The sequence below is a fragment of the Mustela nivalis genome (assembly GCF_964662115.1).
Source record: "Mustela nivalis genome assembly, chromosome: 1".
Taxonomy (NCBI): domain Eukaryota; kingdom Metazoa; phylum Chordata; class Mammalia; order Carnivora; family Mustelidae; genus Mustela; species Mustela nivalis.
Genome location: NC_139020.1, coordinates 47,824,776 through 47,852,498, shown reverse-complemented (window position 1 = coordinate 47,852,498; position 27,723 = coordinate 47,824,776). Strand labels below are relative to the sequence as shown.

The window sequence follows — 27,723 nt, the reverse complement described above, 5'->3', positions numbered from 1 at the left end:
GGAGGGAGGGGACAAAGAAAGTGCCAACAGTTTCCCAGCTTCTGGTTAGGATTGCAGCCAGCCAATACATACGTACTATAGTTGGAAGCTTCACCCTCAGATAGCAGGTTTTTTTTTTTTTTTAACTTTTTAAATACAACTTAGTTAACATAAAGTGTATTATTAGTTTCAGAAGTAGAATTTAGTGATTCATCAGTGGCATATTACCCCCAGTGCTCATTACATCAAGTGCCCTTTTTTTAAAAAAAAATATTTTATTTATTTGCCAGGGACAGAGAGAGAGAGAGCACAAGCAGGGAGAGTGGCAGGCAGAGGCAGAGAGAGAAGCAGGCTCCCTGCTGAGCAAGGAGCCTGAAGCAGGACTCAATCCCAGGACCCTGGGATCGTGACCTAAGCCGAAGGCAGTGGCTTAACCAACTGAGCCTCCCAGACGTCCCTCAAGTGCACTCTTAATGTCCAACTATCACCCAATTACCCCATCCCCTCACCCCTCTCTCCTCCGGGAACCTTCAGTTTGTTCCCTCTAGTTAAGAGTCTTTTGTGGTTTTTATCTTATTTTTCCTTCCCTTCCCTATGTTCATCAGATAGTAGGTTTTTAAAGTATGAAAATAAACCTCTTGGGGAATACTGGTATAGGGTGGTTTTGCGTATTCCCTCTGTGCTGAGCCCTGGGAGGTTAGGTGGTTAAGAACTGCTTCTTGGCTACAGGTCCGAGGGACTTGTGACTGGAAGCCCTATTGGCTTTTAGAAGTAGGTGTTTATGGGCCTCATCCCTCAGGTGGGAGTCTTAAAAGTTGGGGTATTAGATGTGATGTCCATACCCTATGCTCCTCATGGAGAAGCTAGGAGTTGGGGATTTGCTGCCAATTAGAGGACACTATGCCAGGAGCAGGGTTTATGGCAAGAGTGTGTCTCAGCCTTTCCTACCCATTTCAATGTGGGTGTTCTTTCATTTACCCGGGGTGTATGAGCTGCTGGGCTAGTTTCTGGATCTTTCAGAGAGAACTCCTCCGTGTGCAGCTGTACATATAATGTGCCTGTGGGAGGAGAGGAGCTCAGGAACCTATTTCCCCATCTTAGTCAGCTCTCCTCCATGTTCAATTGCTTGCACTATTTCTTCTGTTAATTAAATCCGTATTTCTAGACTGACCATTTCCCAAAAATGCAAAATAATTCATTTCTTCATTCCATGTATTTGTGTTCCATATCTCCTAGAATCCCTCACCATCCTTTTGTCCCCATCTCCTACATCCTTTTCATTTATATCCTTTGTCTTCTTTTACTCCCTTCCTTTGTGGCATTCCTTGAGAAATAGATCTTTAGTATAGATGATTATGGAAAAGGATGTTTTTGAGTTCTTCTATGTCTGGAAATAGCCTTTCTTTTACTGATGGCGTTGTTTAAGCGGACAGACTTTAGAATGAAGAGAAGACTTTTGAAGGCATTGTTCCATTGTTTTAAGTATTTTCTTTATTTTAGAGATAGAGAGAGGAAAGCAAAGGGGAGGAGCAGAGGGAGAGGAACAGGAAGATTCCACACTGACAGCAAAGCCTAACATGGGGCTTGATCTCACAACCCTGAGATCATGACCTGAGCTGAAATCAAGAGTCAGATGCTTACCTGACTGTTCCACCCAGGGTGCCTCTGTTACATGGTTTTCTGACTTCCATTGCTAAGAGGTCAAATGCTATTCTGAGTCTGGATCCTTTGAATGGGACCTATTTTCTTCTCAGAAACATTTAAGATCTTGTCTCTAGCCCAGTGATCTAAAATTTTTCAACTTGTCTGCTTTGGTTAGTCTCTTTTCTTTTTTTAACTTTTGCTGAGAGTATAGAGCTTTTAAATCTGGAAGCCCATGTCTCTAAGCTCTGAGAAATTATTTACTTTCTAGGATAATTGTGCACCCTTTTCACCTCCTCTCTCTTCTGGAATCTACTAGTTAGGTGTTACAATCCCTAGAAAAATCAGATTTCCTTATTTTTGCTCACTTTTCATCTGAGTTTTTGTCCTTGTATTTGTAACATTTTAACTCGATCTTCTAAACTATTAAATATTTTATTCTTTCAAAAACAATGTCTTTTATGAAAATTTTTAATAGCATGCTCATTCCCTACGTGAAATCAGTATCTTCTGAAACATTACTCTTAGACCTAGAGTGTCATAAATTTCGTGATAGAATGTGCTACCTGAGAAAGATTTTGCCACTTCAAATATTTTCTTCGTATAGGGTTTGAACACCCAAAAATATATGCCTCTTAAGTTCTCCTGTTAATTAATTTTAAATGATTTCTTCAAAACTTGTTAAGTATCATAAAGTGTTGGCAAGAAACAGAGAAAGTAGCTTATGAACATCTGCGGCATGCTACAAATGGAACTGCAGTGTAAATAACTGTGAAATAAAAAGACATGGAGATGGTTCCGGCAATCAGACTTGGCCAAAGCACAGGGTTTTTGGCAATGGCTTGGAATGTGGAATGCATTGCCCACTTAAATCAAGGTCCAGATGCTCGTTATTTCTTTTTTCCAGTTTCCATTCACCATAATAGGGGTGTGTGTGTGTGTGTGTGTGTGTGTGTGTGTGTGTGTTTTAAGGTCTTCAGGCCTCTGAGCAAGAATTCAATCTTTAAAAAATGTTCCATGCCCAAGCAACATCTTATATACATGCCATTTATTTAAATGAGTGACATGGATGGTTTTATATTGGCATTCTTATTGCAAATGATAATGGTACCTTGTATCAGTTGATTAAGTTTATAAAATGCTTTGATATGTAGTCTCTCACTAAAAACCCTGGAAGTTTTAACCCTCTCATTGCAATTTGTAAAAGCAGATGGTAATAGCACAATGATTAAGAATCTCATTGTTCTTAACTGAAAAATAGGCTAACACTGATCTTGTAGTGTTTGTATGTTGTTTGTATGTTGTTGTATGTTGTTTGTATGTTGTTACTTTATATATGTACAATTAATGTGTTTTGATATATAACACTCAAAAAGTGGTTGCTGCTGTTGTAATGCTAGAATCTATCATCTTATAGATTTTAGCTGTATTATAATGCAGTGCCTCAGTAGTCAAGAATCTGATTTCCTGGAGCTCCAGAAAGTTCTGTTACTTCTCCACTTAGTATCTTCTATATCAAGTAGAGCTGTCATCCTTCTGTTTTTCACTCATTTATAAAATGTATTTCCATCTTTTGTGTGTTCTGCATTCTAATTCAATTACAAACTTCTCCAAAATAGGAATCATCTCCCAAAAGTCTTATACAAATTTGAGATTCAAAATGCTATCAGCTGACTCAAGTTGGTTTTAGACTCAAAATTATTTTCCTGCTAAGTCTGCTTTTGGAAAGAATGCTTAGTTTCAGGCAAACAGCAAACAACTTGACTGCTTTAATTTCTTAAAAGGTTTTGTTCTAACTATTCTATGAATGCAGTATGTTAAATATCGCATAGCAAGTTAATGCATAATTCTTAGGATCAAACATACTTAGAACACCAGGGCATCTAGGTAAATTTTGTGTTTTGTTTTTTAATGTAAAGAGTTAAGGCCTAGCCTATATGAATCTGATTTGTATAGGAAGAAAAGTCAGTACTTGTGTCCATGCTCTTTCATGGTCATACTACCATTTCCCTCTTCTGGAGGTATGGCTTCCTGTGATCCACAGAACACCGGAGTTCCAGGAGACAGAAACGGGAAATCCTTGCATAGAAATACTTTCACAAGCTTCGTCCAGTAGGTCTCAAATGTCCATGGGTATAGGATTCACACCTTGGGAACTTTTTACAAATTCCTACTTAGACCCCCTCAAAAAATTGATTCTGCAGCCAAGATGAAGCAAGAAATCTGTGTTTTAAACAAACTTTCTCAAATGCCCCTCTATCATGTGATTCTGACATACATAGTTCAAGCCCCACAAGGTGAGACATTGCCTAAGTCTGAGGCCATGTCCAGTGTTGGGATAAGAAGAAATAAAAGCCAACCTTTCCATTAAGTAGCGCAGTCGCAAAAACATTTGAAGGAGAGACTCCTGATTGCTGGAATGAGCCTGGATTCACCATATACCTCTTCCCTTTGTGTTCCTTACCAACTTGCCTAGTTGTTTCTAATAGCTAGCTGTCTTTTTAAAAACACCAATTTTTTTTTTATTAACTTAATCCTTTTACAAAACATCAGACAAGGTGTTTGATAAGTAGAGTTTATTTCCCCATGCTGCTTCTCAAATATATGTGTACTCACCGCCTCATGATTTCAAAATAGAATCAAGGATTTCAATATAACAAAGAAAGATTGTTTCCTACCCCTGAAGAATGTATTATAATTTAAAAAAAAAATTTTTCTCTCCTACACAGCTATGAATTCCAGGTGAAACCCAAAAACCCACTTGGAGAAGGCCCCCCCAGCAACACGGTGGCATTCAGCACTGAATCAGGTAATCACATCAACAGTAAAGCCCATCCAGGATATTACCAGGCCACAGTGCTTTGCCTAAGGAGCTTCTCTGAAACATAGCTAAATGAACAGTGTATAAAGTGTTTAATTTTGAGAAAGCAGATTGATAAAAAAGAGCCGTAAGGAGACATTACATACATCTTTACTCACTTATTTTGATGTCAGAAAAAAAAAAGACATACCAGTTTAAAAGATAAAAAATGTATCAAAAAACTAGTGAATGAATACTCCCTCTGTATGCTTAGAATCAATGGCCAGAATCAAAATATCAGACATAGTCATAGTACATCCAGGAATTCATTTGATGGTTTTTTGATCAACAGCTGTGAAAATTTCTGACCTTCTATACTCCAATTTCTTTAAAAGATACATCTGTACTCATAGCATTAGTAGTGTCATTTTTACACCAACTGCACTTCATGGCATTCCGGTGACTTTACCATCAATAGTTTCTGTCTGAATCTGAAAGAGGAAGCTTTAAAATGGAGTGAGAGCTTGAAGAGCAACAAAGATTCCAAAAGATACAGCTGAGTACCTGGCAGGAGACTGTTCAATGGAAAATAACTCTAAAACAAAATACACTTTAGTCTTTAGCAAGAGTGTACCATTTTTCAAGTCAGACTTAAGTGTCAGCATCCAACTTCTTCACGGTGCTGCTGGCACACTGGGACTTACTTACCTAATGTAATGGCTGACTCTTATGTTTGCTATTTCTCTTCAGCGGACCCAAGAGTGAGCGAGCCAGTTTCTGGTAAGTACCTGTCTCCGTGTGAACGTAACTACATGCTTTTCTAAACTGATTCAACTAAACAAGCATGGCGGCATTTTAGTCATGATTTCATTTTAGTCCACTTTGTCTTAAACTATCAGTCAGGTGGGAATGCTAACCTAGAACACTCCCTCACACTGAGAACCTGTAACGTTTGTGGGGAACAAGTCGTGTATTTTGAAACTTGCTTTCATTCATGTGCCAGGGCAGCTCGAAATTTCAGTTATGCAAATCAAGATATAACCCCCTCATTTCCACTTTTAATGACAAGTCACATTAAAGCATCTGTTTAAATTATATACTATGCTACCAAAAACAAACAACCCCCCTCCCAAAAACAAAACAAAACACAACAACCTAAATTTGCCCCTAAGGGAATGCTGTCCACATGTAGCCCTGCACAGGTTACTTGAAACCTAAACATACTGCTTATCTCACTACTGACAGCAACTTCGGTGGGAGTTTATATGTTTAAACTCAATACATTATTTTGGGTCCAATATTTAGCATTGGAGAAAACCAGGTTATCAGCAGGCTGACAATGAACTTTGCAAATGACTTTTTAAAAAATATTTAGTATTTTTTAGCTAAAAATATTTAGCTCTTCAGCACCTAAATGCTAAACTCAAGGCATGTGTTTTCCTTATGCAGCAGGAAGAGATGCCATCTGGACTGAAAGACCCTTTAACTCAGACTCTTACTCAGAATGTAAGGGCAAACAGTATGTCAAACGGACGTGGTATAAGAAGTTTGTAGGGGTGCAGCTGTGCAACTCTCTCCGCTACAAGATTTATCTGAGTGACTCCCTCACAGGTAAGCAAGGCTACCGGCTCTGTTTCAAGCCTTCAGGGAATGCTTCACAGCATTCTGTAACCTGGCCTTTCCTACGGATGGCTCCCCACACCAAGGTGTGATAGAAACTGTTCTAAAATTTTGAGCAACATGTTACTGGAATACTCAGCCTGGGATTAGAGGCATGAGATTAGAATGTAAATAATGAAAATGCAGTGTGAAAATGAAAATCGTCTGGGCAAACTTGCATGTGAAGGCACTTGCCACACTGAAGCTCACTGTGTCACAGCCACCAGGCACAGAGAGCCCACTGATGATAAAATGAGTGTATGTAATAGTCATCATGGAAGGAATAGGGCATACTTAAGATTTAAGTCGGCCAGAGACAAGATCAAAACACCTGACAAAGAGGGTGATAACTCCTTGCTCCAGACTCAGTGGTGATGTTATTTTCTCTTCTGTATTCACACAATAAAAATTTTTTTAAAAAAAGAAAAAAAATTTTAAATAAGGCTGGTGACAACATGGAAAGGTAGACATTTGGTCAGTCATTCAGCAAATAGCTACTTTGTTCAGAGGTTTTCTAGGTGCTAAGGACGAAGTGGTACACAGCTTCTAATTTAGTAGGGATAGACCACAGATATGTAAATAAAAATTGCATGCAGTGCTCTGAAGAAAAATTTAAAAGGGTGAAAGAAAATGTTTTGAGTGGAAGCTTCTTTAGTTAGAATGGCCTCTCTGAAAAGCTAAGGTTTATGCTAAGTAGAAAATGATGAGAAGGAACCACCCCAGCAAAACTCTAGGGATGAAGGACTAGAGGTAGAGAGGAGAAAAAGCAATGGCCCTGCTGGAACATGCCTGGCCAGGGCCACTGGTGTGGCTGAGGCTTCGGAAGAAGAGGGGCAGCCAGGCAGACAGGTGTAGAATCCTGTGGGACTTTAACACCAGGTAAGGATTTGGGGATTTCTTTTGAATATACTAGGAGTGTGCAGGGGGGGATTTATAAAGAGTAACATCTGAGCTGCATTTTAAAAAGATGTCTGATCTTTGGGAGAAGTGGAGGGATAAGGGAGTAAGACAGAGAGAAAGGAGTAAAAGCAGTGGTGGCAGCTGAAGACTTCCAGTGTTCAGTCAAGAGACACTGGTGGGCTGAACTAGGGTGAAGGGGGGGAAAAAGTAAAAATAGAAAAGACTATCAGAAAAAACTGGAATATTTCAGAATTATCCTCTATCAAAGATAGTAACACTTCATGATCCTTTAAAATTTCTCGCTCCTTAGGAAAATTTTATAACATAGGCGATCAGAGAGGCCATGGAGAAGACCACTGCCAGTTTGTGGACTCGTTTTTAGATGGACGCACAGGACAGCAACTCAGTTCTGACCAGTTACCCACCAAAGAAGGTATGTTTTCTGAGCCTCCTCCTAAGCAAGGGGATTTTTCAAATTAACACAGGAAGAATTCAAGCTAAGGCAAACAATCACTTTAAAAATAATTCTACAGTACTACTGGTCTAATTATCTGACTAGGAAAAAAAAAAAAAACAACTTCATGTAAGACCTTAATGGAAGTTTCTCAACTTTCCTACCAGTCCTTAAGACTTGATTCCTTAGAGTTAGAGAAATTCCACAGACCTCTACAGACATTCCATTTCAAGAAAACTTCACTTTGCAAAAACAGCTATAGAAGAATAGTGTTTCCCAACCTTAAATCACTCCTGTATTACCTTATATGTACACAGAGCACACAGCCATTTTTTAATTCCCTTATTATTTGCCACATAAATATAATTAAAGTCAAACAATTCTGGTGAGTAATGAATAACCACTGTAACTTGCTAAAGACATATTAGCACTAAGCTGCTCCATGAGGATTTTAAAAATACTGAAAATTTAATCCTTAGCCAGGCAGGAGAGAATAAATTAAATGTCCATGTTACTCAGCAATCACTGAGAGGTTTCTGCATTATTTGACTAGCCTTTTCAGCAACATGTTTTGTTACAGAGCACTTAAGTCCCCTTTTATTATGGTTGGTGTTTATATCTGTGAACCCAATTAACAGGAAGTTGAAAGTGCTGCCACTCAGGCATTGGATATAAAATATACTATAAATTGTGTACACTGCCAAAACATTTTACATCTGTAGCAAAAATTTAAATCATTTATTGTAGAGTCCTTGAAGGAAGATTTCACCTAAGTTTAATTATCAGAAATTTAGCATTCCTGCCATTGTAGTAACTAGCCCTTTACTTGGTCAGTTCTTCACAGACCAAGACTAGTCCATACAGTGTAGATACCGAACGTGCTCAATCACACTCAAAACACAAACCAGCTCCCGACCCTGACTCCTGCCCCTTTTCAGCTTTGTCTCCCAGATGCTACCAACCAGCTCATTCCACCTCGTTAAGGCACAGGTCAGGGGAGTTTCAGGCACCCCTCATGTTTAGCTAGCCAGTAAAACCTCAGGGAGACACCAGGCTCTCTGTTTGGTATTCTCCATTTTCTAAAATACTTCACTTCACCTACAGTAACATTCAGTCATACAAGGACACCCTTCCATCTGTGAGTGGTGTGGGCAAAAATATAGCAGCTATTAAAATAAATTATTTTCCTTCTTAGGCTATTTCAGAGCAGTTCGTCAGGAACCTGTCCAATTTGGAGAAATAGGTGGTCACACCCAAATCAATTATGTCCAGTGGTATGAATGTGGGACCACAATTCCTGGAAAATGGTAGATGCTACAATCAGAATAAAAAGTGCCTTCTGTTTTATCATGGGAAAAAAATAATTGGAAACAGTATTTGTCACATTCATTTAAAGCTGTTATGTTTACTATGTATTAAAGTTTAATAGCAATAGTAGATGTTTATTAGAAATATTGCTGAGAATATTTATCAGGTTTTACAAAATCATTTTAAGAAAACAAGATATTGACATTAACAGAATAACATTTTTAGGGAAGCTGGCTCCCTACTCATGGTATTTTAAGAGATCATTTGTATATTATTTATCACTGTTGTAATGATGTTTTGAGATACTTTTATAACAAATTTAACATCAAAAACTAATATACTTTTTAAAAAAATATTTCCTTTTATTCAAGTGTATTCTTCTTACTGGTGAGTTAATGCCATAAATCTCAACTTGGTTTAACTTATTAGATCAAATTATCTTGAGCATTTGCATCTGGGGGAATAAAGGTCCTAATATTCATGTTTATTTAAACTTTAAATTTTTAGCAATAGCTAAATAGCTTTTCTGAAGCATTTCAATAGTTAACCATTCATGCCAATATACATTTCTTTAAATCTGTGCAAATTACTAAAAAGTCTACTTGAATCATTATATTTGATTTCAGCTGCAAACCGAAGAGAATACCTGATCTGTTCAATTTCAAAATATACACTTGGTTCTTTCTCTACCCATAAATATGCTACAATGTCTGAATGTACTTTGTCAAACTACCCTTTAACCAGGGATTTGTCTTCATACTGTTAATAGAATTCTAATGAAGCTATACGTAGAGACTGAATGTGAAGTTTGAGCACAAATACCCCTACATTTTACAGGTACTCCTGTTTTTAGACTCTAGGAATGAATGTATCGGAGAATGTTTTCGTAATTTTGTCTAACTCAACCTGTAATGAAAATTTAAAAAAAAAAAAAAAAGTCCTTCATTTGGGGAGGGACATGGGAATGCTGCATTGTTGCCCTCTTTCTGAAAGGACCTTTCCTCTGCTTACCCTTCAACATGCTTCAAGTTTATCAATGCTACATTTTGTATTTTTCAAGCAAGTATAAACTCTGCAATAAAGAGATGTAGTTTTTTTAAGACTGAGTTCTTCATTTCTGAATGATTCATCTCTATAAGGAACATCTCACAGTTATTCAGGATCTACACAAAACCCCCTCGTAAGTGTTGTGTTTAATGTTAATTTGTCTCCCTCTGAAATCTATTTCAAAGAAGTTTCATTGTTTCAAACCAATGATTATTAAATGCATTTCTTTCAAAGGCAGGACAAAATTTCTTAGAACAGAAAACTCTTTTAAGTTAAAATGCCTATACTTCATTCTGAGACCAAACAGCAAAAAGAATTTCTATTTCTTCTTTTTCTTATGGAATTTAGTCATTAACATATACAAAACCACTATTGGATTCAATTATCTTTATTAACCTATTAATGTTACATTTTATACATAATACCTAGTTGTCTTCTCAAAGGGGTCTATTTTAGTACATCATGTTAATAAAAAGCCAAGTTAAGATGGCTAAACTTCAACCTAGCGTTTTAATATCCTCCAGACAAGGCAAGCTAGAAAGTCAATCATTTTACACACATCAGAGTAGTGTTCCAAAATAACTAGGCAGCTGCTACACTTTTAAGCAAGGGAAGAAAAAAACTTTTCATTTTGGTCTTTTTGTATTCCAGCAAATTATACTTTCAATTAACAGCAACAATGATACCATAAAAAATGCTCTGCTTTTTAAATTTCTGAACTTCAATACAAATTAAAATAGTAGTATTGGAGTCTTTTGGGAGGCAAATAGCTAGCAGCTACAGTCATCCATGTAGCTGAGCCTCTCTATCGATAACCAGGTCCAGGTTGGGTATAGCCCTGACCAAAGGGCGGGCGGGTGCGTGCATAAGGGTTAGGCCCACTGGGAGGTGGAGTCATAGTACTTCCAGGAGGTGGAGTAAAACCTGGTCTCGGTTGATAGGCCCCGGGTTGGCTTGGAGCCATTCCAGGTTGTGAGGCAGGGGCCACAGTGTAATTGGTAGGCTGAGAAGTTTGGGTAGTGTACGTTTGTGAAGGGTAACTGCTCGCCTGGTACTGCTGTGCTGGTTGAGCAGGCAGCTGCTGAGGTTGGCCAGCAAAGGCAGGAGCCGGTGCCTGGGAAGCTGGTTGCTGGCCATATCCCTGGAACTGCTGAGGTTGTTGGGGTCCAGTCTGCTGACTATAGCCTGCTGAAAAGGCAAAATAAAGTACATATAGATCTTATTTTTCTTTTGGTGAAAGGTTTTCCAGAGAATTAGTCTTACTGTTATGGACCAAAAAAGATGAGAAATTTAAACTCATTCCTAAGTATTCATAGAACAAGTAGGGTAATATATAGTCCATCATATAATATTACTTCAAAACCAAGTAGTATCAAAAAAAGGTTATTTCTAAACAATTTTTAAACCCTCTAATCTAAATTGAAACCACTATATATTTCTTCATTACAAATGTTTCTAGACTACATAATCCCTAAGAGCAAATACCTGTTCTACCATAATTCCTAGTGTAGAATAGATGCTCAAATGATAAATGCAGGAATTAATGTAAGGCTAGTCATTAACCTGGTGTAGAGGGGAGGCCTACTTAACAGCTGTACCAAGTAAAAAAAACATTGAGACAATGAATATTTTTAAATGAAGCAATGATGCTACAAATACATCTTATTGTGCTAATGAGATGCTTTTAGGTTCACTCACTCTATAAAAACCAAGCCATTTAAGAATGAACATTATGTACCCACTTTCACAATCCTTAAATTCTTTTAGATTTGGTATCTGATGTTTTGCCTTTATAACTCAGAATTCTGACTTAGTAGTAACAGCATAACACATAAAAAGCACATGATATTGCCCCACAATATCAACATCTATATGCATTATTTACTAGGATTTTTTTTTAATTTTTTTTAAGAACAAGTCTGCTTCACTAAAATCTTTTATCTCTACCATGAAACACACCTGCAGCTACTTGCAATGAAACCTCTCCAATGACTGGAATCCTGTCAGCATTAAATACCAGATACATAAGAAAATAATTAAAATATGTACAACCCTGCATTTAAATTAAAAAAAAAGGATTGAATGAATTTGAGTATATTCTGAACTCACCTTGAACCTGGGTTCAAAATTTACTCATGAAAGAAACCTTTCTGACATAGTCCATGAGTAAAACTGGAAAAGCAGAGGGAAACTGCCAAACCAACAGTGTCAAAAATGGTACAATGTTACCACCACCACTTACAGTCTCTCCAAGCAGAGTATTTAGTTGACTATTTCCACATCTCCCAATCAAATTCAAGTTAATAGGACTAATGGGATCAGAAATACAAAGATGATGATTTGAAAACTAAATTTTACTCGAGTGAAGACGCTGACTAAAATCATTAAGAACAAGCTTAACTTTTAATAAGTAAATCAAGCATCTAAGGCATTTTACTTACGGTAGCATCCAAATACTGAAGTCAATTCATGATAAAATCTTGAATGTCATACAACTTCTCCTATCCTCTACATAAAATTTATTTGCTTCATTTTTTTAACTGTAAGTTTTTGAAGAAACAAAACAACTCAGCTTTTACACTGAAAATGTCTATACAAATTAAGACTTTGAGCAAAATACTGCTGCCATTTCATCCTGGCAGCTAAAATCCAGACTGGCTTTTTAACTGAGGCTGGGAACAACCAAATCCTTAATTATTTCTCAACAGAGGGAATAACTCCTACGGGCCTAATGCCATTTCATTAGCAACCTACTACTCTTTGATCATAATGTGGCAGTGCTTCTATTATGTGTACAGCCCCACCCTCTCCCTTGAAAAACAACTTTGAAGAACAACAAAAATCTCAAGAAATGGAAATTATGTGATTTTTTAAAAAAATTAATGAATAGTGTAGGACAAGGGACCAGATGATCCACAAAGTCTAAAATACTTACTATGTAGCCTTTTATGGCAGGTAAGTCTGCTACCACTGCCCTAGGCTGGACAATGCAGAATGATATTAATTAAGAGCAAAGTCAAATACACCGACTCTGAGCTCCCCCACTGAATGGCTGCATGTCCTTCATGTGTCACAACCTTTCTGAACCCGTTACAACTGCCTCGTTTTTAAAATGAGTGGGCTAGACAAGTACTAAAAGTTTTCAACCCTGCCTACACTTTAGAATGACCTACAATGCTTTTAAAATATCAAAGCCCGAGTCCCATTCCTAACCAACTGAAACAAAATGTCTGGGAGTAGCGCCTAGGCACCTTGAACTTTCAAAAAAAGCTCTCCAGGTGATTCTGAAGCACAGAGGGAGTTGAAATCCCCTGGATTAGAATGATGACTAGGTCTTTTCAGCTCTGATATCTATTATTTCTACAAATTTTATAATTTATAACACTCTGACTTTAAAGGACTGCAAACCTAAAGTAATCCTAATATAATCCAAGCTTAAATTCATCCCAACTATTTTACATAATTAAAAACTAACAGCTATAGGTTAAATCATTCTATAGCAAATACAATCCATATGAAAACTGCTACATGCGCTAAAATATGTCCAAACTTTAATTAAAGATGGAATTTTATGGACTTGTGCAGAGGTCATGACACTTTTTTTGGACAGCCTGAGAGTAAATATTCTAGGTTTTGTGGGCCACACAGTCTCAGCTGCAACTACTCAGCTCTGCCACGACAGAGCAACAGACAGCACAGAAATGAACAGGTGTAGATGGGTTCCAATAAAACTGAATTCACAAAAACTGGTGACATGCCATATTTAGTCCATGACTATAGTTTGCTAATTCCTGCTCTCGTTGAACTATAAAACTCTGAAAGACAGAATTTTAGGCAAGATTCAACTTAGATAAATTATTTTTAATTATATGAACTTTTGATACTTAAATCTTTGGCTGTAAAACATGAGTTAAACATGAACTCCCTCTCTGACACAACAAGTATCAAGTGATCTGATTTATAATGAGTACAGCCAAAGCTACACTAGAGATTTCATATTTAAATATAGATAATCTTCAGTGGACAGAAGGTAAAAGAAAATACCCAGAATGCCTACATTCAATATTCTTAGCTGCCCGGATTACATTTGACACAAGTTTATTTTTTTGGCGTATTTTTGTATTCCCACATACTCCTGCAGATTTAAAAACCTAAGTAGCATAATTTAGTTCTTATTTATTAAGATTGCCTTTTCATGTATGAGGAAAATGTTAATATTTTTACAATACAATAGAATTACATGTGACATACAATGGTTGAAAAAATCTTGCATTTTTGCTGTTCTGAGTCACCCAAGAGGTAAGTAGATCATATCAGTATAAGAGCTTGTGCTACAAATATTTTCAAACTGTAAGTTATTAAAAAATCATCTACTGTGACTTGACTGAAATGCTAACAAATATTAATACAAAACTTTAAAAATAAACAAATGTATTTCCACCCACAAAGAAATACTTAACACCTCCTATGACAATGTAAGTACTACAAATCAAGGAGTTAAGAGGAAAGGATCAAAGTGTAATGAGTACAGAAACAGCTCACATCGAATGAGTCACCTCCCTCTGGACCGCGCTCACCTGAATACTGAATCCCGTACTGCTGCGGCGGCTGAGGCGGCGCCTGCGGGGGCTGGGCCCCGTAGCCGGCCTGCTGCGGGTACTGCTGGTACATCGGACCTAAAAAAGACAAGACAAGGGAAAGAAGTAGGTTTCATTTGGCAGAGAGAAATATTTTTAAAGCACATTTAATTCTCTCCCTACCCAAACACATAAATACACTCAGCAACAAGACCCAAGGATGTGTCTGTTCCCACTGAAGCGCTGCAAAACAAAGAACAAACAACTGAACAGACGCAGCTGCTGTGCTGTGGACCGACTGCAGGGAACTCTGCGGCAGCAGCGTGGTCACTCAAAAATTCCAGAGAAACAAAAGCTTTCAAACCCCACTGCCAACAGACAGGTACTGCTTATGTTCTGTAAAAATCAATCAAGTCAAAAATCAAGAAATAAAAATCTGAGGAAAGGAACAAATACAACTGACAGCTCCTACATCTCTCCCTAAATACTGTATTTATTCCAAAGGTTTTAACCTTTGTTACAATATGAACAGACTCTGCTAACAAGGAACCATGAGACATCTTTCATGGCCGACCTCAAAGACACCTGTAGCATCTGACAACAGTGTGCTTTTCCATCATCTGAACGGCCTCGCCCATCATGTGAAATCTGATAAAGTCTGAATGTTCCCTCACTGTACACTTTTTGAGCATGGAAGACCTGTTTAAGGCTGGGGATGTATACTGGAAAATGAGAGTCCTATTTGGGGGTCAGGTGATCACAGTTCCTACAGAAAAACCTTTGGACACTGTTACCACTTGAGTGCTTTCTCAACAACCAAGGATTTATTGGTCCACATCTTTCTCATCTCTACTACTTTATTCTTGTCCTGACAGTGGATTCAGCTAGATCTAATACCTAGACTAGCAATAAAACTTGCATTCTAATAGCTAGCTAATATTTAAATCTAAAATTATACACTGGCTAATTATTTCATAAATATTCAAACTACCTGCTGTTAATTAAAAGATTATGCATAAATAGCCTATTTCTGGCAGAAAGGGACAAGTGAAAAAGTCCCATTATCTTAGTGCCACCACTCAAACTGAAGTACCACAGGCAGCTAGCACTCACAGCCTGAAATCAAGGGACAGAGCTCACTCTACTGGGCTCCCCACTCAGCCCTATGTACTGTGGCACTGAATGAGATATGCCCGTATTTACAGCCAGCTTTGTTCCTAGCAAGCAGTTGTCTGCTTTTTATGATAGAAATAAAATCTACTTAAATATATATATATGTATAAATATATATATAATAAATCTACTTAAATATATATATATATATACACACACACACTTAACTATTCTTTTCCCAAATACAACAATAAAAAAACTGACAGAAGTTTCTTAAATGCTTCCCTAATGGTTTAAGTCCTACAGAGAGCACAAAAGGTAGCACAGGAGTTAACTACCTTGGAAGATACCACTTTAATGCTAGATTGTAGTTCATAACTAAATTTCAGAACAAAAGTAATCAGATTCTGGTACAGAAATATAATCAAAAGGGAAAAATATATACAACAGTATGATAATAGGTTCTAATTCTGAGAAACCAAAATGATTACCTCTACAGTACAAAAATGAGGAAAGAACAGAACAGGTAATAAGTACATGGCGGTGGGGGTAGTAAACCTTACTAGCAATCCCTATTGTAGGTATAGAAAAATTAAGCAATTTACCTGGGGTCAATGCAGCTAATATGAACCCTCACTGGAATGCAGGCAAAACTCTACAGCTTTAGTTCAAAAGAAGTTCTGTATACATTATCTCATTTAATATAAATATTAAGTATCATCAAAAAAGCTGAGATTAAGGCTCCATGTAATAGGCTGTTGTCATTAGTGATTTTACAGCCTAATTGTCTTCCTCAATAAAAACTGACAGGTAATACTAACTATTCTTAAAGCAAGCACATATTCTATTTTTTTCCTAAGCTCCTATAAACCCATTACGAAAATGCCACCTCTGGGGTTAAAGGTTTCAGGTTTATTACTATCTCTACACAAAGTATTCCTTTTATTTACGTCATTCAAGTCCAAAACAGATACTGTCACAATATGCTAAAAGTGTAATTAAGAAGTCTGTGTTTACTGAGGACACTGGGAGAAGGAGATGAGAAGTGAGCAGGGGGAATCGGAAGGGGAGACGAACCATGAGAGACTATGGACTCTGAGAAACAAATTGAGGGTTTTGGAGGGGAGGGGGGATAGGGTGGGTGAGCCTGGTGGTGGGTATTAAGGAGGGCATGTATTGCATGGAACACTGGGTGTGGTGCATAAACAATGAATCTTGGAACACTGAAAAAAATAAATCGATAAGATTACAAAAAAAAAAGTCTGTTTAGTTGTAAAAACAGAGGAATAACTTCACATACTCATAAGAAGCGAGCTAAGGAAAAGAGAAGAGAGCTAAGGGATAGATTATTAAGTGAAAAAGCAAGGGAGAGACATAGTTTAGAGTAAGTTGTGTTTTGAGTAATATATACGTGTGTGTGTGTGTGTGTGTGTGTGTGTGTGTATGTGTATATTTTATGAATTATATTTTTAGGAAGAATCACTAGAATAAAGTAAACATAATAAAAACTACTACCGAAGGGAAGAAAGAGACTAGGGTGAACCAGAGTCTTTGTGAAACTCCTGGAACTGCATTTTGTTACGCAGAGTGGTACCAGCCTCTGGGATTAGCCCCTGCCCATCAGAGCACTCGCACAAGACTCCTGCCCATGTATCCTTTTCATTTTTAGAAATGCAAGATTAACTTCAGAATACAAAAAGAGCAAAGAATAAGCCATAAACATATGAGCATTCATTGCCCTGTGTAATCTCCTCCTTGTACTCAAAAGGGCTGACCTGCACATTAACAGAATATTATAGAAATCATGACATTTCTGAGGACAGGTCATAAAAGACAGCTACCCTAACTCTCTCTTGCTCATTCATTTACTCTCTGGTGGAAAGCACCGTGGCATGAGGTCACCTAAGCAGCCTAGGAGAGGTCCCTGTAAGGAACGAAGCCTCCTGACGACTATGTGAAAGAGTCGTCTTAGAAGTAAGTGCATCCTCTAGCTCAGAGTAAGCTTCGGAGGACTGCAATCTCAGGAGACTCGGAGACAAACCAAGCTGTTCCCAGATCCCTGACTCTTTCAAACTGCATGAGATAATAAATAAATGTTTGTAGTTTGAAGCATCTGTTTTGGGATAAATTGTTACATAGCAACAGATAATTAAAATACATAGTTTTTAACTTTGGAAACATGTAGCGGTGACAGCTCCTGAAAAATAAAAGACACATACTCAAATGAAAAGTGTAAATCTAGTTATATTCCTGATGTGAACAAGCCATCGCTGTAATAGGTAATTATGAGACAATTAAGGAAATTCATTACTATCATTACATAGTAGTCTGTATGATTAATAGTAGTAATGATTAAGAATCACTTAATTTTGTTATATGTAATAGCACAGTTGTTATGTTAAAGGGTTATCAGTACACATGCATACTGAAACAGTTGAGTGAAATAAGGTGGAGGACTGGATTTAAAATACCCCAGCAAGTTAAAAAAGGAGGGCAGGGCAAGAAGGATAGATGAAAAAAGAAATCCCAGACATTGGTGAGTGTTGAGGCTGCATGATGGATGCACAAGTTCATTATTTTAGTTCCACTTCTGTTTAGGTTTCAAAATTTATGTAATAAACGTGATTTTAAAAGACTCTTCAGGTCATATTATCTTGTCACAGGATTTTACATATTTTAATTATATCCTTTTCACCTTTTTGGTTTGTCAAACAGCAATACCTCCTGGTCTCTGATGATTTTTTTAATGCTCTTCTCTGTGTCCTCAACACTTACTTCCATGTTTTTGGCAACTACTCAACTGCACATAGTTTTCCAGTAACAGAGGTACCTGCTTTACATGAAAAAGGATAATAATGTCCGCTTTGTTTCTTTTCATGATGCTCAACATTCTGTTAATCTTTTTAATCAAGCATATTAAGATTTGAATCCTTGGGCGGGCGGGGGGGGGGGGCTACAATTCCAAGATCCCTTTTATGGTATTTAAGTAAAATAATTCAGATTTGTTTTTAGATTATTTCGTATTCCATTCTAAGAGATTGTTATGTTAACCTATTATTAGTAATAGATTTTTGGTAAATATTCTATTCAAATTCTAACCAGTAGCTGATCTAACTGGTGATGACGTCAGGGACTCACTATATAGCATATGTCAAAAAGTATTCATTAAAATAGTATATAATTTATCCTGTAAGTAACTGACATCTTAACCTAGAGCTGTGCTATCCAATACAACAGGCAGCAGCCACATATGGCCATTAAGCACCAAAATGCAGCTAGTCTTAACTAAACATCCTGTATGGGTTTTTGAAGTGTTTCTAAGTAGTGTCACACCCTAGATTTCCAATGTGCAGTAAAAAAAATAGGATGTAAAACATTAATTTAAACTTCAAAAAAAAATTAAAAGCTTCTTAATAATGACATGTTGATACACCAGATACTGCATTAAGTAAAATGTATAATTAACATTAGTTTTAGCTTTTTAAAAACTTTCTTAAATGTGATAAATAAAAAAAAGTACTTATGACTTCCACTGTATTTCTTCTGGACAACACTGCTCTACAGATTCACCTCCCAAAAGCTACTGACTGACATCACCTACTAATAACTGTACAATTTTTATAGTGTATGTTAAACTAAAAAAAAAACAAACAAAAAACAAAACAAAAAAAAAACCAGTTTCAGCAAGGCACACAGTTAATGCCATCCTAAAGGAATTCAGTGCATAGCAAACAGTGTTAACTTGATGCTTCCGGAAAAAGGAACCTGGTTGCTAGAGATCAGAGGTGGGATAGACAATATTTAAATTTCACTGTTCAACCTCTTATATTTTAAAATTTTTACCTATTTGAAAATAATTTTTAATTAAGATAAACACAATAAAATAATGTGAGACATTAAGAGAGAGTATTAAATCTCATTCCTTTATAAGTGAATAAGCAAACATTATTTGGTACAATTATCCTTCCAACTGTCATTCTGCAATAGTATATACCGCTTAAGATGGGATTAAAAAAAAAAAAAAAGAAATGATGTCAGTTCACCTGAAGTGAGGACATATTAAGATTAACGTTCTTAGAAAAAATATTTATAATTCCAAGCCCCCTTTTATGGAATTTAAGTAACAACTTAAGTCCCATCATATCCAAACTCTGCTTTGCCTCCGCTTCAGCCTACATCTGCTTCAGTTCCATTTATTCCGGTTTGGGCAGTTTCACCTTAATACAAAATGAAAACTATAAACTTGGTTGAGAAGAGGCTGAAGCAGTAAGACATTCCTCCCACTTACCAGCAAACTGCCACCTGCTAGACCCTAAGCCTAGAATTCATCCAGCAGGACGACTCTAAAATACAGCCACAGAATGATTAGGACTCTATTACGGAAGTGCTCATTCATTTTAGACTATAAATTTTTTTTTAAATATGATTGATAAACTCAGTCACTTATTTCTGATGCTAAAAAAACACCATACCACCACTTGGTCCCTTTATAAAAGTTAAAGCACCACCTGGTGTTTGTTTTAAAGTAGAAGAATGTATATAGTTTTTAAACTTCAGTGCCTGCTATACTGAGCTTGTGGCCTCTCAATCCCCTTCCACCATGGTAATGAAATGAGCCTTTTACCTGTTTAAATAGTGAGCTTTCAACTATATTTCAATCGGCACTAGAGACAGTCTTTTAGTACCACTAGTTTTGTCTAATTTTGCTAATTGACAGTGAGAAAACATTAAAACCCAGAGAGACTGAATTGCTCATCCAAGGACACATCATTTAGAAAAAACAAGTTTGATTTAAAATACACTGCTTTTTTTTTCCCACAAAAGTCATATTGCTAATTGCACAAAAATTTAAAGGGCTATTTATCTTACAAAAGAACTACATTTAAGTTATGCTCTACCTCTATTTTAAAAATCTTTCCAATTATAAAAATAATAAACATGCAAGAAGGGAAGGAATAAAGAAATAAAACAGCACCTTAAGTATTAGGCAAAATGAAATGCCACGTCAGTGGGTCACCTGTGGCCCCCTGGTTACCACTGACTGGTGACTGGTATGACTCCTTCCTGATCTTCTGCCATGTATTTATATTCACATAAGCACTTTTTCGGGGTTTTTTTTCTTTTCAAAAATCAGAAGCATACTGACTTTTAACCCAAAAGCATTCCATATCAGTAAATCAAAAATTTTTACAATCATATTCATAGCACGAATACTTATGTAAGCTCTTTACCATCACCGACAAGGCTGCCAAAAACATCTCTGCACATTTACCTCCCCAAAGAGGTGCTCTTATTTCTATTTTACCTTCATTCTGACCTGCTTGTGTCTGAGCTCCTGTATACGGGGGCTGCTGTGGCTGAACTCCTGGCGGGTGAGCTGCAGAGGAGGAGGAAGCAATGCTGTCGGGTGTTCCTGAACGGTCTTCTGCAGGAGCACTGGGTGGCCCTAAACGGTCATGACAAGCCAGTTTAGTTTCTAATACAAGACCTTTCCACAGCAACCTCAATTAATAAGTTTGCTTGAAAGATACTAAAAATGTAAAGTACTAGAGAATAAGCATAACCACAAGTGCCGCTTTTTACAGTGTATGTGTGTATACTTCGCTTTTTCCTTTGCTCCACTCTCTTAAGAATCCAAAACTACAACTGGAAACCCTTCCCTCTAAAATAAAGAGTATTATATTCCTAAGTCCTGAACTCCCCCTGCAAAAATCAAAACTCATCTCTGCAATACCACTATCCTCTACCTCATGCCATCTAATTTATTTTGTAGATCAACCAAAAGTATTTCATTCTTCAGTGGGTCTCCATTGCCCATAATCAAGTTCAACCCTCCAGTTTAGTATTCAAAGGTCCAAACATTATATCTCACAATTCCTCCTCCTATAAGCCTCCTTCAGCTGAAACTAACCTATTCCCTACTCCCACAGTATATTTTTTTCTCCCTCCATGTATCACTGTTCCCTACACTCCCATTTTCATGTTTTCTAAATTCGATGTTCTTTAAATCGCAAGTACTTACTCCAGTAAGCCTTTTTAACCCATGAATACTTTTTTCCACTTGTGAACTTCCATAAAGTATACTTTTATTATGACCCTTACAACTTCTACTTTGTATCTGTGAATAATTCCCATCTTTCCCTTAGGTTATACAAGCTCTTTGGGCCAGGCTCCTTTCTGATTCTTTTTGTCTGCCTTTCAAAGACTACCTCTCAAATTCCTGGAGTCACTCAAATTCTTCTAAAGTAATGAACAAAGAAGTAAATGGAAAAAGTTAGCTAGAGCTCCAATCCTGTGACAACGATGACACTCCAAAGACAACTACAGATAATGTTTATTCCTGTAAGTTCTCTCTATTGGGTAATACAGAAGAGTGGTTAAAAGCTCTGACTATGGAGCCAGACTGCCTACGTTCAAATGCCAGTGTTGCCACTTAGTAGCTCTCAGATTCTAGACACACTATCTCTTTCTGTGCCTCAGTTTCCTCATCTGTACAAAGAAATAACCCACTTCTACTTCATTAAGGATCAGGAGCTAACAAGCGCTTATAGCAAATATTTATGAAAGTGATTATAGCCTAAGAGCTTATGAAAGTGATGACCATTTAGTAAGTTCCCCATAGGGACTTGTTATTACTAGCTAAGTTCCCTGAGAGTAAACTTCTATCCTCTGCACTGGTGGATCCCAGAATTTAGCACTGTATTAGGCAACTGTGTAGCTGGCCAATGGTAGTCCAGGTACTGATGAGAACTTAACTAGGCGAAAAAACTGGTAATTCAAGAGAAACTGATGGCTTACCAGAGTAAAATGGCCAAGCACACATGTTACTGATATTTACATAATGTACATTACACACATCTTGTCTCCTACAAAAGACACTGCATTACTGACCTAAAACAGTACGTTATTTTGATCCCTCTTTTCTCTCTTGTATGTAACCTATTAGTTAATGCTGTCCATCCTATCTTTAGAATATTCTATTCCTCCTTCCCATGTCCTCATTCACTACGGCAGTCAAGCTTTTCACAACAGCAGACGTGAATAATCAGAAAGCATCCTGGCATTTTCTATGTGCACAGTTTTTCTTACTTCAACATCCACGGCTACTAGAAAAATGTCCTTCAAATAATGTCAATCATATTAATCATGTTATTCTGGTATGGCATATACTATATTCTAATCAAAATTTTAAGCCTGACTTTATATATATATATAACTATTGACTCCTCTACCCACCATTTCTTGAAGTCTTAAGTATTAAGAAGCCATACCATTAACTCAAATTTCAGTTGCTCTAAAAAGTGTTCTTCAGATGCATCACTTGTGTGATGTCTTCATTCACAAAGAACATACATCATATACACATTTTGTCTTTCCAGAATTTCACATAATTCCCTTTAGTGAATAGTCACATAAAAGTCTCAAAGAAAAATAAAATTTATAGACTGAATCCTATATTTCCAATTACTAATAATGGCAAAGTAAATGGTCAGAGGTAACAACAAAAGCCCTAGACAAAACAGAAGAAAACAACTATTTGAAATCACTGGAAGTCAACCAAATGTCAGCAGAAACCAGAAATGTTTACCCCCAGTGGAATTACAGTGACTAAGAATTGTAAGCTCTGACCTCTGCAGCCACAACAGCAGAAAGCCAGAGTGTCAACTTCATGGCTGGCCAACTAGCTAGAAATTTGAGGGGAAAAATCCCTGGATTAAAAGTGCCACCAGGGGCACCTGGGTGGCTCAGTGGGTTAAGCCACTGCCTTCGGCTCAGGTCATGATCTCAGGGTCCTGGGATCGAGTCCCGCATCGGGCTCTCTGCTCGGCAGGGAGCCTGCTTCCTCCTCCCTCTCTCTCTCTGCCTGCCTCTCCATCTACTTGTGATTTCTCTCTGTCAAATAAATAAATAAAATCTTTAAAAAAAAAAAAAAGTGCCACCAAAGGAATGAGACCTACAAATTACATATAAGCTCTGCCTAAAATCCTCAGCAGGCCACAAAATTCAGAGGTGGACACATAAGAGGCCTCAGGGAAAAAAGCAGCACCAAGAGTTAAAAGGGCTGAGCAGAGATGTTGCTGCTAGATTCCATGGGGACAAAGAATGAGTAGTTTGAATCCAAACGAGTTAACTCCTTGCCAGAGCGACAGTAACAAAAAATCAGTCACTAAAACATATTAACCATCATGTCCAGTTTTCAATAAAAAATTATCAGATATGCAAAGAAACAGGAAAACGTGACCCATACTCAGAGTAAAAAGACAGGCAAAAGAAAGTGCACTCCGAAAAGGCCCAGATACTGGATAAAGCAAAACACTGAGCAGCTACTATATTTTTATTTTTTTTAATTATAAATATTTTTAAAGAATTAAAAATGCAGGAGTTAAAGGGATATAGTCTTAATGCAAAGGTAAGGAATCTCAAAAAAAATAAACTATACAAAGATTCAAATGAAAATTACAGAGCTGTATATGTAATCAGAATCTAAAGAGAGAGAAAGCAGAAAATATACTAAAGAAATTATAGCCAAAAATAAAAAGAAGCAATCATAGTATAGGTACTGTTTTAAGGTTAAAACCACTCATATAAGAGCAGTTTCCACACAAAAGCACTTTAACCAAAATCTGCATTTAAATTTAAATTTCTCTAGTTTAATATCCAAAGAGAGAAGACATGAAATACAATTTAAATCCTACAACAAATCTGAAATAAGATTATGAAATAGTTCAGATTTTTTAAAAAAATTACAAACTTTCTGAATTCCACTTTTGATAAAATTTACCTACAACCAACAGTGGTTATTCTTTTAAGGATAAGGTTCTACTTTAAGAAAGCTTTCCAGGTGCTGGAAATCATCTAGATCTTGATCTTACTTGGTGTTTTATATAGGTATATACAAAAGTAGAAATTTATTGAACTGAACCTTTAAGATATACGCACATCACTGTAGCTATTACCCTATTACAGAAGGAAAGGAGATGGAAGGAACGAGAGGGAATGAAGGATGGGAAGGAGGAACTAACTTACCTGAAACTTGATCATCTGTTAAGCCAAACGCTGACATGACATTTTTGTTGATTTCATCTTGGTTTTTTAAAGGATCAAAAGCTGACATACTTGCTGCCATAACCTGAGTAGACTGTTTTCCAGAAGAATCAGAAGCAGCAGGCTTTTCATCCCTACCATCCACAGTATCTATGAGAGGAATAAACAAAAACTTGTTTCCATTTAATCTATACTTAGTGAAGCCTAAAAAAAATACAAAATAGGGAAAAATATTATGTGCATACAGTCCGAAATGTTCAAAAGTATCTCTGAATATAGCATAATTGTTCATTTTACTTTCCTCTTCATACTTGATTTTTAAAATCAGAAAGAAGGATCAAAAAGAAATTTTAAAAACTAGTTTTTTCAAAAAAATTTTATCTCTTCCCCTAAGAATTATTAGGTGAGGAAAAAAAAAAAATACAAGCTCCATAACAGAGAAAAACATTTTGCCCCTTCTTTGGGAGCCCATGACCTACATATATCCTACAATCAGATATATACTGAACACTAATGCTTAAATTTGCAAAAGGATAAAGAAGCTTAAATGAAGTTATGAAATGAACTCTTACGTCTTATTTCTACTTGTCTATTCATTATTAATTACATGGAAACCTCAAGCCCATCAATACATTAAACACATCCTTTTAATTTGCTACGTCTCCTTAAAATACTTTACAGTTGAAATGGTATGTCTGAGATTTGCTCAAAATAATAGGGGTGGAAATGTATGGGAGTCTAGATGACGGATACTATGGATTAATAATTACTGAAGTTGGGGGTGGGTTCTCAAGATTTATTAGAGTACTGTGTCTACTTTTGCGTATCTTTCCATAATGAATTATGTTTTTTAAATAGAAAAATAATTTAAACATGAGCATGATAAATTTAAAACCATGCTTTTCTTCTAAGGATACTAAAGTACTCAACATGCATCTGTACAACTACATTGTGAAAGGTAAGGGATTCAAGTAAACCCACAATATATAGATAGGAACCTGAAACCAAAAAGGTAACAAAAATTTTTTTAAAAAGGTATCAAAAATAAAATAAGTAAACAAAGAGGAATACTGCTAACCATTTACTCAGTAATTATCAATTTTCTTCTGTTATCACGGAAGTATGAACATCAGTTATTATCTCTATGATCAAGACAAAATTTATCTTGTGAAAAACTGTTAAGTACCAAGTAGAATATAAGCACACATGGGCTTGTAGCTCATATTCAATCCTATCATTTCACTGGTTACACTAATATTTCTTCCACTGCTGGAAGAAAACTTCTAGTAAGTACTCCTTTAAAATAAGTTATTCATCTTCCTCACCAATTTTCTTCCTAATTCCTAATTCCAAGGCTACATGCCAAAAGCATATCACACCAATCTGTAAGCTATCCCCTCTCACACTACTACCTTCCACTACCTGTGTACCCTTCCACTTACTACAAATTAAATCCATCAGGAAACACAATACTAGAGGCACACTAACCTACTAGTAGCTCCGACTAGCCCATTTGCTGCTATAGCTACTGCAATAAGTCAATCCAGTATCCAAGGCAGCCTACATCATAATCCTCAGAGAGGAAGCAAGTATCCAAAATCCTGCAGAGGTAAACCACTGAAGAACATGGGAGGAAGACCATTGAAGAACCACATATTTCTGGGTAAGGGCAAGCCACACTGTTCTAAAGAATACCGACAACTGACTGGCAACAATATTTTCTAGACCAGACTTGCAGTTTCTGGTGTAGGATTTTTCTGGTTTATTCAACACTATTTTCCTGATTGTTAAGTCAGGATATGTTCTAAAAGCTTAGAAGCTTCAAAGAAGGCAGTAGATGGTCAAAAAGTAAATGATCTTCCTAAGCACAGAAGAGGAAACAAAAAATAAATGACAACCATCTGTAAAATTAAAGCACAGAATGTATTACTCACTCATGAGATAACTACAACAGGATACCCTGACAAGAAAGGAGGCCAGACACAGAAACTCTATGTGGTATAATTTACAAAATGCTGAGAGGAAACCAGTTTTAACATCTTTTACATTAACATGGGTGAAAAGTTAATAATAAAACATATGAAAATAAAGGGTTAATAAAGAGAAGTAGTAAATATATTGGTAAGAAATATGTGAGAACAGAAAGGTTGCTTCACCAAACCTAAAAGCTTATAATTCTATCCCTTATAGCAGAACACAGGCTACTACAGGTAATTTCTGCACAGTACTGGCTACAATTGAATTTTCATCTAAGTTTCATAACATTCTACAGATGCTTAAATCCCTGAAATTATCCACAAATGCTGTTGTGTCAGCAACTATGAATTCTTCTGACAAAATGGTCAAAAGTTTCCTTCAGATTCTTGACCTAAAGTTGGAGCTTTCTGTCAGGCCATATGCTTTAATCTAAAATATAAAAAGTTTCATGATTAAAAAGGCCACATAGGTTTTATTATAGAATTCCAGCACATCTCCAATATGTTCTGAAATACAGAGGTAGAAGGAGAAATTACTAATCACTAAAAATTTATTGAGAATCTACTATTAGTAAAACTTCACAGGGGCGCCTGAGTGGCTCAGTGGGTTAAAGCCTCTGCCTTCGGCTCAGGTCATGATCCCAGGGTCCTGGGATCGAGCCCCGCATCAGGCTCTCTGAGCCTGCTTCCTCCTCTCTCTCTGCCTGCCTCTCTGCCTACTTGTGATCTCTGTCTCTCAAATAAATAAATAAAATCTTTAAAAAAAAAAAAAAAAAAAAAACTTCACATAGCTGGAGGGAGAGAGGAAGAATAAAATTATAGAAAATGAAGCTTTATTTACAATATACCTAAACTAAGAAAACTCCAAAATTTAAATGGAACCAAAAATATAATCTCTACGAATCTAATGGCTGCAAGGGATTATAAAATGCTACTTTCCCACAAAATCATCTTCTATTAAGCCCCTTATATACAGTCATCCAGACTCTATTAAAAAATCACTATTTCATAATACAGATGATTTTAAGCATATAATTTAAATGCAGACACAAAAATTTAAAAAAGACAAAAACACTTGAGATTTTTAAGTGCAACATCTAAGAATATAAAAAATTGAAAAAAGCTTGGGATGCCTGGGTGGCTCAGTTAAGCATCTGCCTTCAGCTCAGGTCACGGGTTTGAGTCAGGAGCCTTGCTCAGTTGGGAGCCTGCTTCTCTCTCTGT

At 36.6% G+C, this 27,723-nt stretch overlaps 2 protein-coding genes across 39 annotated transcripts in view; one reads left to right on the top strand and one right to left on the bottom strand.

The window, feature by feature from the left end:
- Positions 1-9,841, top strand: part of ABI3BP (ABI family member 3 binding protein) — a 258,099-nt gene extending 248,258 nt beyond the window's left edge. For all 33 annotated transcript variants that reach the window (XM_082695526.1, XM_082695525.1, XM_082695527.1 and 30 more), the window contains 5 exons: positions 4,350-4,429; positions 5,171-5,200; positions 5,870-6,031; positions 7,290-7,412; positions 8,629-9,841. In XM_082695526.1, the coding sequence (XP_082551652.1) occupies positions 4,350-4,429; positions 5,171-5,200; positions 5,870-6,031; positions 7,290-7,412; positions 8,629-8,744 (511 nt within the window). In that variant the 3' untranslated portion in view covers positions 8,745-9,841. The remainder of the gene's footprint in view (positions 1-4,349; positions 4,430-5,170; positions 5,201-5,869; positions 6,032-7,289; positions 7,413-8,628) is intronic.
- Positions 9,842-10,160: 319 nt separating this feature from the next.
- Positions 10,161-27,723, bottom strand: part of TFG (trafficking from ER to golgi regulator) — a 33,370-nt gene continuing 15,807 nt past the window's right edge. The window contains exons 5-9 of one of the 6 annotated variants that reach the window (XM_082695961.1): positions 24,506-24,673; positions 20,784-20,924; positions 14,366-14,464; positions 11,748-11,788; positions 10,890-10,976 (exon numbers count right to left, since the gene is read on the bottom strand). In XM_082695961.1, coding sequence (XP_082552087.1) covers positions 11,754-11,788; positions 14,366-14,464; positions 20,784-20,924; positions 24,506-24,673 — 443 coding nt within the window. In that variant the 3' untranslated portion in view covers positions 10,890-10,976; positions 11,748-11,753. Of the gene's footprint in view, positions 10,977-11,747; positions 11,789-14,365; positions 14,465-20,783; positions 20,925-24,505; positions 24,674-27,723 lie in introns of all 6 variants that reach the window. The other 5 variants (XM_082695962.1, XM_082695957.1, XM_082695958.1 and 2 more) reach the window with 5 other exon arrangements.